A 17,395-nucleotide genomic window follows, 5' to 3' on the forward strand; every position below is an offset into this window, starting at 1 on the left:
AGGAGGAATGCTTCAGCTGGTGCAGCGATCTCCTTAGTACTGCTTTCATTTCCACCCTAAGATCAGATCCTTCAACACCATATGGGCATTAGTTGAATAAAACCCAATACTGTTTTTTTAATGTAATTTTTATTAAATTTCTCTAATATACATTTCAAGATATTCATTCAGACAACCTTAAATCAGTGACTTCCCTTCTTTTTCCGTGGTTCATTTTGCATATAATAAATCCCTTCTTTTTTGTTCTCTTATTCTATATGTTAAATCATTAAGATGCAAGTATTCCATCAGTTTAAGTTCCCATCCTTCTTTGGTTGGGACCTCACTCGTTTTCCATTTTGGGGCTAGCGAAACACGGACCGCAGTAGTGGCATACAGAAACAATCTTTTTTGACACCTGGGAATTTCCCTCTGAATTATACCCAAGAAAAATGACTCTGGTTTTTTTGGAAAGGTACTTTAAAACATTTCCCCCCCAATTCATTATATATCCTTTCCCAGTACTCTTTTTACCCTTTTACAAGTCCACAACATGCTAAAACTTACTCTCAACCTGATTACATATCCAACACTTATCTGATTAGGAATTATACACTTTAGCAAGTCTACTAAGAGTTAAATAGCATCTATAAATCATTTTCAGGTAGTTCTCCTTCAAGGAATAACATGTAAAACCCAGTAATGTTAACATGATTCTACATAGATTCAGATTGTAAAAATGGGAATTGCAAAACTTTAAAAGTAAATGTCCTGTGGCCATTCCACCTTCATTATGTCCAGAGACCACTTTCCCTTCTGATACACATGGAGGAAAGATGTTAGATTGGCATATTGGGAAATGAAGACTCAATTCACATTCGTTGGTTTTATCATTGCAGTGGTATGCCAAAAAAAGGACTTGATTTTTTAATGTTAAGCCATCAGATGCTCCTTTTTATTCAGATCTGGCCTCAGGACAATAATGTAGGACTTGGGGATGAAGATGCAACCCAGTAACCCCGAACTGGAGGCCAAGATAGAGAAGACCTGCACGGCTACCATATATTTCCCCTTGGTGCTCAGATAGGCTGGCACAAAGGACACCCAAACACTGCAAAACACCAGCATGCTGAAAGTGATCAGCTGGGCTTCATTGAAGGCCCCAGGCAGCTTCCTGGCTAGGAAAGCCACCGTGAAGCAGACGGCCGCCAGAAAGCCCATGTAGCCAAGGGCAGAAGAAAACATGGCAACAGAGCCTTCGTTACATTGCAGAATGATCTGCCCAGGCTGGGAGTGCATGTCGGAGTCTGGGAAGGGGGGAGACATTCCCAGCCAGACCATGCAGATGCCCCCTTGGACACTGGAAAAAGACAAGACCAGGCAGTTGGCCAAGCTCTTGCCCAGCCATTTCCTCATCTGGCTCCCTGGCTTTGTGGCCATAAATGCCACCACCACAGTGATGGTCTTTGCCAACAGGGAAGACACGGCCACGGAGAAGATGATGCTGAAGGCAGTTTGCCGGAGAAGGCAGGTCCACTTCTGGGGCCGACCGATGAATAAGAAGGAGGACAAGAAGGAGAGCAGGAGGGAGACGAGGAGCAAGTAGGTGAGGTCCCGGTTGTTGGCCTTGACTATTGGTGTGTCAAAGTATTTAATGAAGATTCCCAAAAGAAGACCAGCGGTGAGGGACAATAGCAGGGCAAAAGAAGCCAGGATCATCCCCAGAGGTTCTTCGTAGGACAAGAAATGTATAATCTTGGGGACACACTGATCTCTGTGTAGATTGGAATTCTGATCATCTGGACATTTGTTGCAAAGCTTTGCATCTGAAAAACACAAGAGTGACCTCAGTGTTGTCAATATAAATATTATAGGCATGACATTCCATAATCCACTACATACCAACTATATTATTCTGTGATTCTTATCTGATTACTGTTTTTTGGGTTGTAGGTTTTTGGAATGTGAAGGAGATTTTGTACTATGAAAAGGCAACACCCTCTTTTAAATATCCTTTCATGGACATTTACCTTCCTGAATGGAGATTGTTCCTTCCATGCATTCAACACAAGCATAGCAGCAGATTGGTTCTCCCTCCATAATGGCCTTGGCATATCCTGGACGACAGTTTTCGGTACACCTTGAAAGAGGCACGTTCTAGCCAAAATGAGAAAAGCATCAAGCAGAAGATGTTAGGATTTTGTGGATAGTAGCCGTAGAGTGCAGCTAGGATTGAATCAAACAATGAGGTTAGAACTGCAGAATAAGCTATGCAGGTGTAAGATTGCTGCTGACTGGCCAAGAGCATAGTATTCCTTGGTCTGAGGCATCAAAGAGAAAAAGTTGTGATTAATTATTTCACCCACCTGTTTGAACCATCTGGGCCACACAATGGCATTCTGGTCAATGGCAAACTTGATAATCTCTGGAGATGCTGATCTCTCTACACTCCCAACTTTCAACCCAACAAGGGACTTATTGGGAAACGCCACCCAGTTGACAATGTCAAAGTCAGCTGCCAGCTCCCCATTCTCATCCCAATAAGCTCCATCCATGGAAAAGTTGTAAAGGTGGAGGTTTCTTAGGAAAGAGTGCAGCTAAAATGGTACAGAAAAACACACACACAATTAGCAAATGAGGAACAAAGTAGCGTACATGAGCCTTGCCCCCTTGGAACTCTAGTCTCCCAAGGTGTAGTCCCAGAGACTCAGATGGGACTCTTATTTGGGCTCCGGATTTCAAGGTCTTAGGTGTCGCACACAGGTGTGCCAAGGGAATATGAGAATCATTTCACTTCCAAATGTAGTAAGCCACCCCGTGGTATTTGGGTGCCCCTCCACTTCCTCCACCTCCTGCTCTCTGGCCCCCTGGACTCTTGCCCAAAATACAAGGTGTCAGGGTAAGTAATAAATTATCTCCTGTTAGGTTAAAAGGAGATGATACCAGGAGCCTGGGCAGTGTTCTTCTCCCAGTTTTAAATTGTTGTTGTTTAGTCGTGACCCCATGGACCAGAGCATGCCAGGCACTCCTGTCTTCAATTTTCAAATTGGTTATGTCCAATTAAATGATCACTTACAAGGGTGAGACACTGGGAACTTACCAAAATGGGTTTGCCTCAATTATGGGTTCAAAACATCCCCACCAACCCCACCTTGAATATGTCCTCAAATTAGAATTTAATTTCTGACTCACAGTTGAGGGGTGAGAATGTGCCAGAGAAACAATCATACCTGCCATGGTTGTAGTCTTTGAAGGTCCATCTTGCCGCTTCCCTCCATGGCCCTCTGGCTTGGTTTGGAAGAGTATATAGCACTCAGGACACTTGCCATGGCCTGGATAGTGTTGTAAATACTGTAGCTGTCTTGAGACAGCGTTCTCTCAGTAAATTCTCGTGACAAGGTCCCCAGTTTTGCATTCTCTCTACATCTTTTCTGGACTCTGGCAGAATTCTTTGAAAAAGAACACTTAAATGCTGCCTTTATAAACTGGCGGGATTCAAGAGCATATGGATCAAATGTTTTGTACTGTGTTCTCCTCCTTGTCTGGATTAAGAAGGACATAGAAGCAGGGACACATTGAGGATCTTTGTTAGATGCCAAACTCATACTGAGATCCTGCAAAGCTGTTGTGACCCAAACTTTCCCCACAGTTATTTTAAGGGTCTTTTCCACGGTTGTCATAAGCACAAGTAGAGCTATAGTAGATCGAAAATCTGCATGGTAGACAACGACATTGACTTGTCTCTGCATGAGAAATGAATACAGGTGCTTTGAATTATAAGCCTCAGTTTCTTTGATACTTTCTGAGAAGGCCACACAAATATCATTCTTTGTGACCGCAGCTGTGAAGGTCCTCATGAACCTTTCTCCACTGTCATTGTCTGGTGCAATGAGACCAATCCACGTCCATTTGAAATGCAGGAGCAATTTGACCATAGCCTGGTAAGGAGGTTCCTGTTTTGGGACCATCCGGTAGAGGAAAGGGAACTGAGATTTATCAGTAAATTCACGACTAACAAAACCGTAGCTGATCTAGGAAAAGAAAGAAAGAGTTTGGTTTTTTCAATTGTTTTCAGGACCAAGTGCAACTATGTATTAACGTAAACGAATAACTAGGAACATATTCACCATGATGATTGATTAGGTGTCTGGGCAGTTGAGAGCCAAGTTTTATTCTCCGCCCCCCCCCTTTACATATATACAGCTTGTATAAAGCAAACTTACATATACACAAACACGTCATGTAGTTTAATGCAGCATTGGTATCCCACTCCCAAATTAAAAACCTGAAACCACGAAGCTTCCCTATGCTCTTCTGTTCCATCTACCTACAAAAAGACTTTCAGATGACCTATTAATTGACCATGCATCCTGGCTGCTTGTGTAATTTTAGGGAGGTTATAGCATCAATCCTGTCGGGTAAACCAATAGCCGTGGGAATACGCACTAGTCCTTTCTGCTGCCATTACTCTCTAAAGTGTCACCAAAGGCCAGGGGTGTCTTACATGGGTGGTCTCCTCAGGAGCTGGGAAACAGACTGCTCAGTTCCAAGTCTCCAGACTGGCAGCTTAGTCCCACCTCCCTTCTGCTCTGCCAACACTGTTAAAGGACAACCAGTAGCCTAGACCTGGCAGTCAAAGGGTGCATTCAGACGTGGGGAATATTCTCTTCGTTTTCCTCATTGTAATGTTAGTGCTCTGTCCTGTTTTCTAATGTTCCTTTCACCTGTTGCATTACAATACTAAGACTTTCTGACCAATATTCCCGTGTGTGGTGCACTCAATTTCATTTGTAAGATCGCCTCCTTCCAGCTCGCATCTAGAGAAGATGAGGGAACATCAGAGGATATGTTAGAAGTGTGATACTTATATTGAGTTCTGGCACCTTTTCCCCTAGAAAATAAGCACAGATCTAGGAAAGCCTTGGGAAAAAGATATATCTTTGCATATAGCCTGACGCAACTGGTGGAGAGACACTGCAATGTGGAAGTAGGCTACGCCCCCAATCCACCCACCTTTCCCCAATTCATACCTGTGGGATTTTATAAATGTTCAGAATGGTTGAAATCAGGCTGGAAAGAGCAGAGTCACCTCCTTCTAGAACGGCCAGCTGTTTATTCTGTCTTTCACAGATGTAGTTTGGAACATTCTTCTGCCCACCAGACAGCAGGTCTAGCACAGCTTCATAAGCCATTCTTCCTTTGAAATAGCTCTCATAGAGGTTGTAGCCCAGAGTGATGTTGGGTAGGAGCCTGGGATTCCGACTGATCTCTTGAATGGCAAACAAGAAGGGCAGGATGTGCCAATACCTCAAAGGTTCCGGACTGCAGTAAAACAGAGGTCATCAGATTTTTCATTCTGCAGTCAGTGAAAGAATGTTAAAGTTTGTCCATATGTGGTGGACCTGTAGTAAAGTGAAGGGCTTTGGGGAATTAATCTATAACGGACTTAAAAAAATCTTTAAATATACTTTCCCAAAAAGACCTGAAGCTTTTCTACTGGGATTGATTGGAAAGGAAATTGAAAAAAAAGATAAAAACCTCTTTCTATATGCCACGACAGCAGCCAGAAATATGTTAGCTCAGAATTGGAAAACAGACATAATACCGAATATAATGGACTGGCAGGTTAAAATGATGGACTATGCAGAATTGGCCAGACTATCAGGAAAATTAAGAGATCAGGACGAGCAGAAGTTTCAAGAAAATTGGAGTAAATATTTGATGTATATAAGAAACAATTGTAAATCTTTTAAGACACTGGTGTAGTTGATAATATGATATATAAAGTACGTGACATTAGAATTTTATTTGATACTTACCAAAGAAATGGAGGGAACTCAGAGGCATGATAGAGCCTAAGTTAAATATGTAACCTATATTTGTGTAATTTATGAATGTATGTATGTTTACTGAAAATCAATAAAAATTTAATCTGAAAAAAAGTTTGTGCATCTTTTCATATAAGAGCAATGATAACAAGTAGAAATATATGAATTTTGCTAGCTCGGAGTTTATGTGCTTTCAGTTCATTTGGAAATGGGTGTTGGCAACAGGATTTTTCTCCCCAAGAAAAGGGAACATCTTCCCTCAAAGACCTGTGCTGGCTGTCAAGCCCAATTTTGTGCTTGGGGTTTGATATACAAAGCCTTAGATGGCTTTCGACCTGCTTAGCCGAAAGACCATCTCTCCCCATGTCATGCTGCCTATAATGCGAGTTCTACTGGGGAGACAGTGCTAGATGTTTCATCCTTAACAGAAGTTCAGAGGCCTGTAAACCAACGCAAGTAAAACAAGTGTACAATGTAAGTCACTGCACAAGCACATACAGAAACATGTCATTCCACTATTCCAAATTGCTCTTTTCTTTTTTTGCTATATCTACACTATAATTAATTATGGAATAGTAAATCCACCACAATTCTCTTTCATTTAAAAAGCTGTGGAACAAAGTTCAGTATCCCATTGGAGTCAGCTGCAAACAGCAGCAGCACGATAGCCATATCTCATAGCCCAGTGGGCAGCTACACTGCAGACAGAGGGGGAAGCAGCGCCTGGTGTTTCATAGCTAGGCAGCTGCACGAGAGATGTCTGGCTGTGCACTCAATTTCCCTGTACAGCCAGGAATTATGGTTCCCTGAAGCCAAGTGAGGACATATTTGAGGTACAATTGATGAGGAAAAGACACCAGGAAAACGGGAGAGCATGGAATCACAGTTGAAAGTAGCAGTAGTAAATCATTCTCCACGTGGTGACATACATTACAGCAGAAACAGATGGAGACTTGGAGAAATCACGCAGGTAGCCATTAGTAACACCTGCAGCTAAGACACCAGTGATGAGGTGGTCTCCTGGCCTATAATTATTAATTGTGTCGTTTCGATCATTTATCACACCAAACTGGCATTTCCCCTTCAGCGTCCCACAGGACGAATGGGGCATCAGTAGCAAAAGAATTAGGGAGAGTATTATCATTTCATTGCCGTCTGCTGCTGCAGTCCCTTCTGCCCTGACTGCTCTCAGCTGCAGATCTGCTGCAATGCCTTTTTAATCCAAATGGGAATCCAGCTGTGGATTCTAATCCAGGAGCTCATATTTAAACCTCACCTCCGCCTAGTCCCTGCCTGCCCTGAATTTGAGCTCAGGCTCTCAGTGGCTCCAGAGATATTAATGCACCAACCTTTCTACATACAAAGTTTTTACGTGTTGTTCTTTCTTCTGACATCTTTGTTATTAGTTTCAGAAATAATATTTGGACAACATTCCAGAGCTTCTCAGAAGGAAAAAAATTAAAATTAATTACAATAGTTTTGATAATGATCATGGGCAGACTACACAGCAAAGTCTTGCTTCTCTCTGCGGCAGGTGTATAGCTGGGGAAAATATGTTGATGAGACTCTGCGGTGTGGCTTTGTGCACTGTGTACTGTCACAGCTCATATCCCTGAGGTTGGAAGGGATGTTTGATCCTCCATTGCATTAGGAAGGATTCAGATTTACAAAACATGCACTCGTTCTTTCTAAACTTCATGAACTTATCAAGCTGTCTCGTAGGAAGTCAAAACAGCCCAAAGTTGCCTAGAACTTTCTAGAATCCCATATAGTCTTTTCCAACCCTGTTATGTGAGATACATTTGTACAAAATAATAGGATAATAATAATAATAATAATAATAATAATAATAATAATAATAATAATAGGATAATAGGATAATAGGTATTGCAATGGAATCACAATTGCTCAGTTCTTAGGGCACATTCTTTATATGCAAAAAGTTCCTGAGGTCCAGCTCCGATGGCCTTCTGGCAGTTTCCTTCCTGCGAGAAATGAGGTTACAGGGAACCAGACAGAGGGCCTTCTTGGTAGTGGCACCTGCCCTGTGGAATGCCCTCCCATTAGATGTCAAGGAAATAAACAACTATCTGACTTTTAGAAGACATCTGAAAGCAGTCCTGTTTAGGGAAGTTTTTAATGTTTGATGTTTTATTGTGTTTTTAATATTCTGTTGGGAGCCGTCCTGAGTGGCTAGGGGAACCCAGCCAGATGGGTGTGGTATGTATGTATGTACATAAAGGTAAAGGGACCCCTGACCATTAGGTCCAGTTGTGACCGACTCTGGGGTTCCAGCGCTCATCTCGCTTTATTGGCCAAGGGAGCCGGCATACAGCTTCCAGGTCATGTGGCCAGCATGACTAAGCCGCTTCTGGAGAACAAGAGCAGCGCACAGAAACACTGTTTACCTTCCCGCTGGAGTGGTACCTATTTCTCTACTTGCACTTTGACGTGCTTTCAAACTGCTAGGTGGGCAGGAGCTGGGACCGAGCAACGGGAGCTCACCCCATCGCGGGGATTCGAACTGCCAATCTTCTGATCAGCAAGCCCTAGGCTCTGTGGTTTAACCCACAGCGCCACCCATGTCCCACATGTGCTGCCTTTGAGACTTTCAGCACATGCCTTGAATGGGCCATTTGCCATTGAATGGGCTCCAGCTATGTGTGTATCACTATCTTGATGATTTCCTCTTTATGGCCCCACCTTCTTCCCCACCCTTGTCAACAGCTCATGGATGGTTTCGCCACCATGACACAGGAATTGGGGTCCCTCTGGCCTTGGAATAAACTGAAGGCCCGGTTATTAAACTGACCTATCTCGACATTGAATTAGATTTGGCTTCCCGTCTTCTGCGGGATAAAATAGCAACCCTGCGAGAGGTTATTAGGCAGCACCTACATCTTTAAAAGGTGACATTATGCCAAGTCCAGTCACTTCTTGGTCAACTGAACTTTGCTTGCAGGGTGATAGTCCCGAGAAGAGCCTTCTCTGCACATCTTGCATGGCTAACATTGAACTTGAGGTCGCCTCATCACAGAGTCTGCCTGGGTAAGGCAGTCAAAGTAGATTTGGCGGTGTGGCTCAAATTCATTGGGGAATACAATGGCATTTCTCTTTCATAGGATTTTCTTGCCACTCAGCATAACCTCCAGGTGCACTCCAACTTGGCAGGTTCCCTTGGTTTTGAGGTCTATTTTAGAAGAAGGTGGTACGCACAGCCTTGGCAGGGTGCTGCTATCACCCCCCCGATTTACTTTCCTTGAATTTTTTCCTATTGTGGTTGCCATTCACCTATGAGTCGAGGTTTTTAGGAATCATCGGGTAAGATTCTGGTTGGACAGTCAGGCAGTGGTCAATGTTATCAACCGGCAATCAACACGCTCGGACCTAGTATTGGGGCTTCTGTGTGTGTTTGTGCTCCTTTGCTTGCAAGCCAACTTTTCCTTCACCGCCAGTTTCGTCCCTGGGTTGGACGACAGCATTGCTGATGCCCTGTCTTGCTTCTAGATGGAATGCTTCCATACCCTGGCTCCAGGGGCTTATCAGGATCCAGACAGTTTCCCAGACCATCTTTGGAATCTTGGCAGTGCGAAGTGATCCAGGGAGTAATGGCTTCTGTATCGCCATCCACATTTTGATCTTATAAAAAGGCCTGGGAGGAATTTCTGACCTTCACTTCCAGCCACACACCCGCAGCTTCGAACAGGGGTCTTGTGCTGCAGTTTGGTGCCATGTGTGCCCGGTCCACCCCCTCAGCACCAAGAGAGGGGCAGGTTGTGCAATATCTTGCCTATCGTAGAGCCATGGGCAACGCAGCCAAGACCTTGATGGTCCAAGCGGCCAGTATTGCTTTCTTTTCCAAATGCTCATTCTCCACTGACCCATGCTTGGGTTTCTTAGTTAAGAAGGCAATCGAAGGATGGCATAGACTGAACCCCCCAGCTCCTGATTAGCACAGCCTCATAACCTTCAACATCTTAAAGCATATTTGGAGAATATTAGCATTGATTTTCTGGTCCCGCTTAGAGTATAGACCAGTGATGGTGAACCTTTCAGAGACCAAGTGCCCAAACTGCAACCCGAAACCCGCTTATTTATCACAAAGTGCCAACATGGCATTTTCACCTGTATATTTTTATGACTGCTGTTGTATTAAATAATCCTTCATAAAAGTTACTGCATTACAGTGGTACCTCGGGTTACATATGCTTCAGGTTACAGATGCTTCAGGTTATGGACTCCACTAACCCAGAAATAGTACTATTTTATATGTCATACCATCAGATGCTCCTTTTTATTCAGATCTGGCCTCAGGACAATAATGTAGGACTTGGGAATGAAGATGCAACCCAGTAACCCCGAATTGGAGGCCAAGATAGAGAAGACCTGCACGGCTACCATATATTTCCCCTTGGTGCTCAGATAGGCTGGCACAAAGGACACCCAAACACTGCAAAACACCAGCATGCTGAAGGTGATCAGCTGGGCTTCGTTGAAGGCCCCAGGCAGCTTCCTGGCTAGGAAAGCCACCGTGAAGCAGACGGCCGCCAGATAGCCCATGTAGCCAAGGGCAGAAGAAAACATGGCAACAGAGCCTTCGTTACATTGCAGAATGATCTGCCCAGGCTGGGAGTGCATGTCGGAGTCTGGGAAGGGGGGAGACATTCCCAGCCAGACCATGCAGATGCCCCCTTGGACACTGGAAAAAGACAAGACAAGGGAGTTGGCCAAGCTCTTGCCCAGCCATTTCCTCATCTGGCTCCCTGGCTTTGTGGCCATAAACGCCACCACCACAGTGATGGTCTTTGCCAACAGGGAAGACACGGCCACGGAGAAGATGATGCTGAAGGCAGTTTGTCGGAGAAGGCAGGTCCACTTCTGGGGCCGACCGATGAATAAGAAGGAGGACAAGAAGGAGAGCAGGAGGGAGACGAGGAGCAAGTAGGTGAGGTCCCGGTTGTTGGCCTTGACTATTGGTGTGTCAAAGTATTTAATGAAGATTCCCAAAAGAAAACCAGCAGTGAGGAACAAAAGCAGGGCAAAAGAAGCCAGGATCATCCCCAGAGGTTCTTCGTAGGACAAATAATGTATAATCTTGGGGACACACTGATCTCTGTGTACATTAGAATTCTGATCCTCTGGACATTTGTTGCAATGCTTTGCATCTGAAAAACACATGAGAGACCTCAGTGTTGCCAATATAAATATTATAGCCATGACATTTGATAGTCTACAACATACCAACTACAGTAGTACCTCGGGATGCGAACAGGATCCGTTCCGGAGCCCTGTTCGCAATCCGAACAGAACGTAACATGTGACAGCGCACACGCAGGTCACGTTTTGTTGCTTCCGTGCATGCGCCTGACGTCATTTTTACCGTCTGCGCATGCGAGAGCAGCAAAACCCAGAAGTAACGCACACTGTTACTTCCGGGTCGCCACGGAGCGCAACCTGAAAGCACTCAACCTGAAGCGTATTAATCCCGAGGTATGACTGTATATTATTCTGTGATTCTTATCTGATTACTGTATTTTGGGTTGTGGGTTTGCCTTGAATAAATCATGGGCTATAGTTTGGGGTCAGCAAATCCCATTGAGCTCCTTTAATGGGGCAAGACCCCACTCCATATGTACCAATGCCTAGAATTGAAGGTGATTTTCCACTATAAAAATGCAAGTTTTAAAATATCCTTTCAGGGACATTTACCTTCCTGAATGGAGATTGTTCCTTCCATGCATTCAACACAAGCATAGCAGCAGATTGGTTTTCACTCCTTAATGGCCTTGGCATATCCTGGACGACAGCTTTCAGTACACCTTGAAAGAGGCACGTTCTAGCCAAAATGAGGAAAAGCATCAAGCAGAAGATGTTAGGACTTTGTGGATAGCCGTCATAGAGTGCAGCTCTGATTGAATCATACAATGGGGTTAGGACTGCAGCATAAGATATGCAGGTGTAAGTTTGCTGCCGACAGGCCAAGACCATAGTATTCCTTGGTCGGAGGCATCAAAGAGAATAAGATGTGATTAATTCTTTCACCCACCTGTTTGAACCATCTGGGCCACACAATGACATTTCGGTCAATGGCAAACTTGAGTTTCTCTGGAGATGCTGATCTCTCTACACTCCCAACTTTCAACCCAACTAGGGACTTATTGGGAAATGCCACCCAGTTGACAATGTCAAAGTCAGCTGCCAGCTCCCCATTCTCATCCCAATAAGCTCCATCCATGGAAAAGTTGTAAAGGTGGAGGTTTCTTAGGAAAGAGTGCAGCTAAAATGGTACAGGAAAACACACACACAATTAGCAAATGAGGGACAAAGTAGCGTACATGAGCCTTGGCCACTAAGAACTCTAGTCTCCCAAGGTGCAGTCCCAGAGACTCAGATGGCACTCTTATTTGGGAAATAGCAGAGCTAGAGTCGTTAATATATTGCATGTTAAAATTGGAATCATGAATGAAAGCCAGTGTGGTTATAACGTTGTAGTAGGATCAGGGTGTGTCGTCCTATTCCAGAATCACTTAAAAGGGTGAGGCACTGGGAATTTGACAAAACAGGTTTGCCTCAATTGTGGGGTTAAACATCCCCACCAACCCCACCTTCAATATGTCCTCAAATTAGAATTTAATTTCTGACTCACGGTTCAGTGGTGAGAATGTGCCAGAGAAACGATCATACCTGCCACAGTTGTAGTCTTTGAAGGTCCATCTTGCCACTTCCCACCATGGCCACCTGGCTTGGTTTGGATGAGTATACAGCACTCAGGACACTTGCCATGGTCTGGAGAGTGTTGTAAATACTGTAGCTGTCTTGAGACAGCATTCCCTCAGTAAATTCTTGTGACAAGGTCCCCAGTTCTCCTCTCTCTCTACATCTCTTCTGGACTCTTGCAGAATTCTTTGAAACAGAACACGTAAATGTCATATCCATAAGCTGTTGGGATTCAAGGTCATATGGATCAAATGTTTCATATTTTGTCCTCCTCTTTGTCTGGATTAAGAAGGACAAAGAAGCAGGGATACCCTGGGGATCCTCGTTAGATGCCATACTTATACTGACATCCTGCAAAGCGGTTGTGACCCAAACTTTCCCTACTGTTATTTTTAGGGTGTTTTCAGTGTATCTCATGAACGCCTCTAGAAGCAAAGTGGAACAAACTTCTGCATGGTAGACAACGACATTGGTTTGTCTCTGCATGAGAAGTGATACCAGGCGCTTTGGATTAAAAATATCAATTTCTGTGAGAGTTTTTGAGAAGGCCACACAAATATCATTCTTTGTGACCGCAGCTGTGAAGGTCCTCATGAACCTTTCTCCATTGTCATTGTCTGGAGCAAGGAGACCGATCCATGTCCATTTGAAATGCAGGAGCAATTTAACCACAGCCAGGTGAGGAGGTTCTTGCTTTGGGACCATACGGTAGAGGAAAGGGAACTGAGATTTATCAGTAAATTCACGACTAACAAAACCGTAGCTGATCTAGGAGAGAAAGAAAGAATTTGTTTTTTCGTTTTTTTTCAGGACCAAGTGCAAATATGCCTTAACCTAAACTGATTACTAAGTGGGGACATATTCACCATGATGAATATCAGCTGAGAGCCCTGATTTATTTTTATTTAGTTAAAATATTTATTATGGGGCTGTTTAATTTTGGATTTTGCAAGGTGGACTGTTTTTAATTTGAACGGTGTTTGCTTTTTTTGAGAAGCAGATGTAGTGATTTTGTTTTATAAACCCCCTGTTTGATTAGTACTTGCATGCAAGTGAGGGCAGCTTCCCCCCCTTGTTTACATATATACAACTTGTATACAGCAAGCATACATATACACAAACACATCATGTAGTTTCATGCAGCATTGGTATCCCACCCCCAAATTAAAAACCTGAAAACATGGAGCTTCCAAGTCTCTAGCCTGGCAGCTTATTCCCACCTCCTTTCTGCTCTGCCAACACTGTTAAAAGAAAACCAGGAGCCTTGACCTGGTAGCCAAAGGGTGCGTTCAGACATGGGGAATATATAGGTTTTGCTGATATATAATGTTAGCACTCTGTCCTGTTTTCTAATGTTCCTTTCACCTCTTGCATTACAGGACTATGGCTTTCTGACCAATTTTCCAGTGTATGATGCACTCAATTTCATTTGTAAGATTGCCTCCTTATACCTCGCATTTAGAGAAGACGAGGGAACATCAGAGGATATGTTAGAAGTGTGATACTTATATTGAGTTCTGGCACCTTTTCTCCCTAGAAAATAAGCATGGACAAAAAGATGCATAGTTGCATATAGTCGGACGCAACCGGTGGAGAGAAACTGCAATACAGAAATAGGCTCAGCCCCCAACCCCCCTACCTTTCCCCAGTTCATACCTGTGGAATTTTATAAATGTTCAGAATGGTTGAAATCAGGCTGGAAAGAGCAGAGTCGCCTCCTTCTAGAATGGCCAGCTGTTTATTCTGTCTTTCACAGATGTAGTTTGGAACATTCTTCTGCCCACCCGACAGCAGGTCTAGTACAGCTTCATAAGTCGTTATTGCATTGAAATAGCTCTCATAGAGGTTGTAGCCCAGGGTGATGTTGGGCAGGAGCCTGGGATTCCGACTGATCTCTTGAATGGCAAGCAAGAAGGTCAGGATGTGCCAGTACCTCATAGCATCAAATCTGCAGCAAAACAGGTTTCATCACATTTTTCATTCTGCATTTAGTGAAAGGGTGTTTAAGTTTGTGCCTCTTTTCATATAAGAGCATTGATAACAAGTAGAAATATTTGACTTTTGCTGTGAGAACTATAGGAAGGCTATCTCAGAGTTGGTGTGCTTTCAGTTCATTTGGTAACGGTTGTTGGCAACAGGTTTTTTCTCCCCAAGAAAAGGGAACATCTGCCCTCAAAGTCTGTGTAGCCCAATTCCGTGTTTTGGGTTTGATATGCGAAGCCTTAGATGGCTTTCGATCTGCTTATCTGAAAGAGCATCTCTCTCCATCTCATGCTGCCTATGATGGAAGCTCTGCTGGGGAGACACTAGTAGATGTTTTATCCTTAAAGGAAATCCAGGGGCCTACGAACCAACACAAGTAAAACCTGTACAAAGTAAGTCACTGCACAAGCGAGTAAAGAAACACAGCATTCCACTATTCCAAATTGCTCTTTTATTTTTTCCTATATCTATAATATAATTAATTCTGGAACAGTAAATTCACCGTATTTCTTTTTCTTTTAAAAAGCTAAGAACCAGTGTTCAGTATCCCATTGGAGCCAGCTGCAAACAGCAGCAGCACGATAGCCATATCTCATAGCCCAGTGGGCAGCTACACTGCAGACAGAGGGGGAAGCAGCGCCTGGTGTTTCATAGCTAGGCAGCTGCGCAAGAGATGTCTGGCCGTGCACTCAATTTCCTTGTGCACCAGGAATTATGGTTCCCTAAAGCCTAATGAGGACGTATTTGAGGTACAATTGATCGGGAAAAGACACCAGAAAAAAAGGGAGTGTGTGGAATCACTGCTGAAAGTAGCAGTAGTAAATCATTCTTCACGTGGTGACATACATCATACGAGAAACTGATGGAGACTTGGAGAAATCCTGCAGGAAGGTCACCACAGTGCTTGCAGCTAAGACACCAGTGATGAGGTGGTCTCCTGGCCTATAATTATTAAGTGTGTCGTTTCGATCATTTATCACACCAAACTGGCATTTCCCCTTCAGCGTCCCACAGGACAAATGGGGCATCAGTAGCAAAAGAATTAGGGAGAGTATGATCATTTCACTGTCTGTTGCTGCAGTCCCTTCTTCCCTGACTGCTCTCAGCTGCTGATCTGCTGCAACGCCTTCTTAATCCAGATGGGATTCCAGCTGTGGTTTCTAATCAAGGAGCTCATATTTAAACCTCACCTCTGCCTAGTCCCTGCCTGCCCTGAATTTGAGCTCAGGCTCTCAGTGGCCCCGGGGATATTAATGCACCAACCTTTCCACATTGGGTTAACAAAGTTTTTACGTGCTGTTCCTGCTTCTGACTTCGTTGTTATTAGTTTCAGAAATAACATTTGGAAAACTCCCCAGAGCTTTTCAGGAGGAAAAAGAAATAAATTACAATAGTTTTGATAATGATCATGGGCAGACTACACAGCAAAGTCTTGATTCTCTCTGCTGCAGGTGTATAGCTGGGGAAAATATGTTGATGAGACTCTGCGCTGTGGCTTTGTGCACTGTCTACTTTCACAGCTCAAATCCCTGAGGTTGGAAGGGATGTTTGATCCTCCATCACATTCAGACTTACACAACATGCACCTTCTAAACTTCATGAACTTATCAAGCTGTCTGGTAGGAAGTCAAAACAGCCCAAAGTTGCCGGTTCTTTTTTAATAATTTTTTTATTAGATTTTCCACAGTGATAACACAAACCACAAAGCAAAATGATACACAAAAACAGAAAAAGGAAAAAGAAAAAAAGAAAAAAGGAACAATAAACAGATAAACAATAACAACAAACTTAATTCTTCACAAATCCAACCTTTTAAACATCTTGGTTGACTTCCTCAAATCCCTCCCTTCTGAGTTTCCTTGTAATTAAAAGTAACAGCTTTCCAATATCATTACTAAACTAAAACAATTTCCAATTATAGTCCACCTTATTCACTTTTCTTAACATTCTAAATCCCATTTATTTAATTATAACTTAGTTTAATCCAAGGCCTATTTGTTTCTTTCAAGTAATTTCTAATTTTTTATATTACAATATTTATTCAAATAGTCCTTAAATTTCCTCCAGTCCTCTTGAAACTCCTCTTCTTTCTGGTCGCGGATTCTTCCAGTCAGGTCGGCTAGCTCTGAAACGTCCATCATCTTCATCTGCCAATCTTCCACTGTTGGTAGTTCTTGTGTTTTCCGATTTTTAGTAAGTAATATTCGGGCAGCCTTTGTGGCATACAAAAATAATTTAACATCTTTCTTGGGCAATTCCAAACCTGTTATTCCAAGAAGAAAAGCCTCTGGTTTCTTAATAAATGTATATTTCAACATTTTTTTCAGTTCATTATAAATCTTCTCCCAGAAGTCTTTCACTTTGGGACAAGTCCACCACATATGGAAAAAAATGCCTTCTTTTTCTTTACATTTCCAACAAAGGTTATCACTATTGTGATAAATCTTTGCTAGTTTTACAGGGGTCAAGTACCATCTATACATCATCTTCATAATATTTTCCTTTAACATCGTACATGCAGTGAACTTAACCCCTTTCCTCCATAGCCTCTCCCAAACCTCCATCATTATATTGTGTCCCACATCTCTTGCCCAGTCTATTATAACCGATTTAACTTGTTCATCCTTTCTATGCCACTCCAACAACAAATTATACATTTTAGACATTCTTATCATTAGTATCTAACAAGTCCGTTTCCAATTTGGTTTTTTCTGTTGCAAAACCATTTCTCTTATCCATCTTATATAATTCATTAATTTGATAATATTGCAACCAATTCACTTTATCTTTAATTTGTTCAAATGGTTTTCATTTAAAACCTTCCTGATCCTCTAACAACAAATCTGAGTACCTCAACCATTTGTTTTCCATATTTAACTTTTTGGGGG

The 17,395-nt window shown here is 43.0% G+C and overlaps 1 protein-coding gene across 1 annotated transcript; it reads right to left on the reverse strand.

Moving 5' to 3' along the window:
- Positions 1 to 912: 912 nt before the first annotated feature.
- Positions 913 to 14,462, reverse strand: LOC144326764 (vomeronasal type-2 receptor 26-like). The gene is made up of 9 exons (XM_077923552.1): positions 14,181 to 14,462; positions 11,854 to 12,084; positions 10,412 to 10,685; positions 6,737 to 6,794; positions 5,010 to 5,301; positions 3,618 to 4,010; positions 2,346 to 2,576; positions 2,010 to 2,136; positions 913 to 1,805 (listed from the first exon to the last, which is right to left on the reverse strand). Exons 1-9 carry the CDS (start codon positions 14,460 to 14,462, stop codon positions 913 to 915), a joined length of 2,781 nt encoding a protein of 926 aa, XP_077779678.1.
- Between the last annotated feature and the right edge of the window lie 2,933 nt (positions 14,463 to 17,395).

This window comes from Podarcis muralis, chromosome 2 (assembly GCF_964188315.1).
Source record: "Podarcis muralis chromosome 2, rPodMur119.hap1.1, whole genome shotgun sequence".
Classification (NCBI taxonomy): Eukaryota; Metazoa; Chordata; class Lepidosauria; order Squamata; family Lacertidae; genus Podarcis; species Podarcis muralis.

Coding starts and splice junctions, on each gene's coding strand:
- LOC144326764 (XM_077923552.1), bottom strand. CDS start 14,462: ATGAGGTACTGGCACATCCTGACCTTCTTGCTTGCCATTCAAGAGATC. Junction 2,577..3,617: donor TTAAAATAACTGTGGGGAAA/GTTTGGGTCACA, acceptor GTACCATTTTAG/CTGCACTCTTTCCTAAGAAA. Junction 1,806..2,009: donor AACAATCTCCATTCAGGAAG/GTAAATGTCCAT, acceptor TGTGTTTTTCAG/ATGCAAAGCTTTGCAACAAA.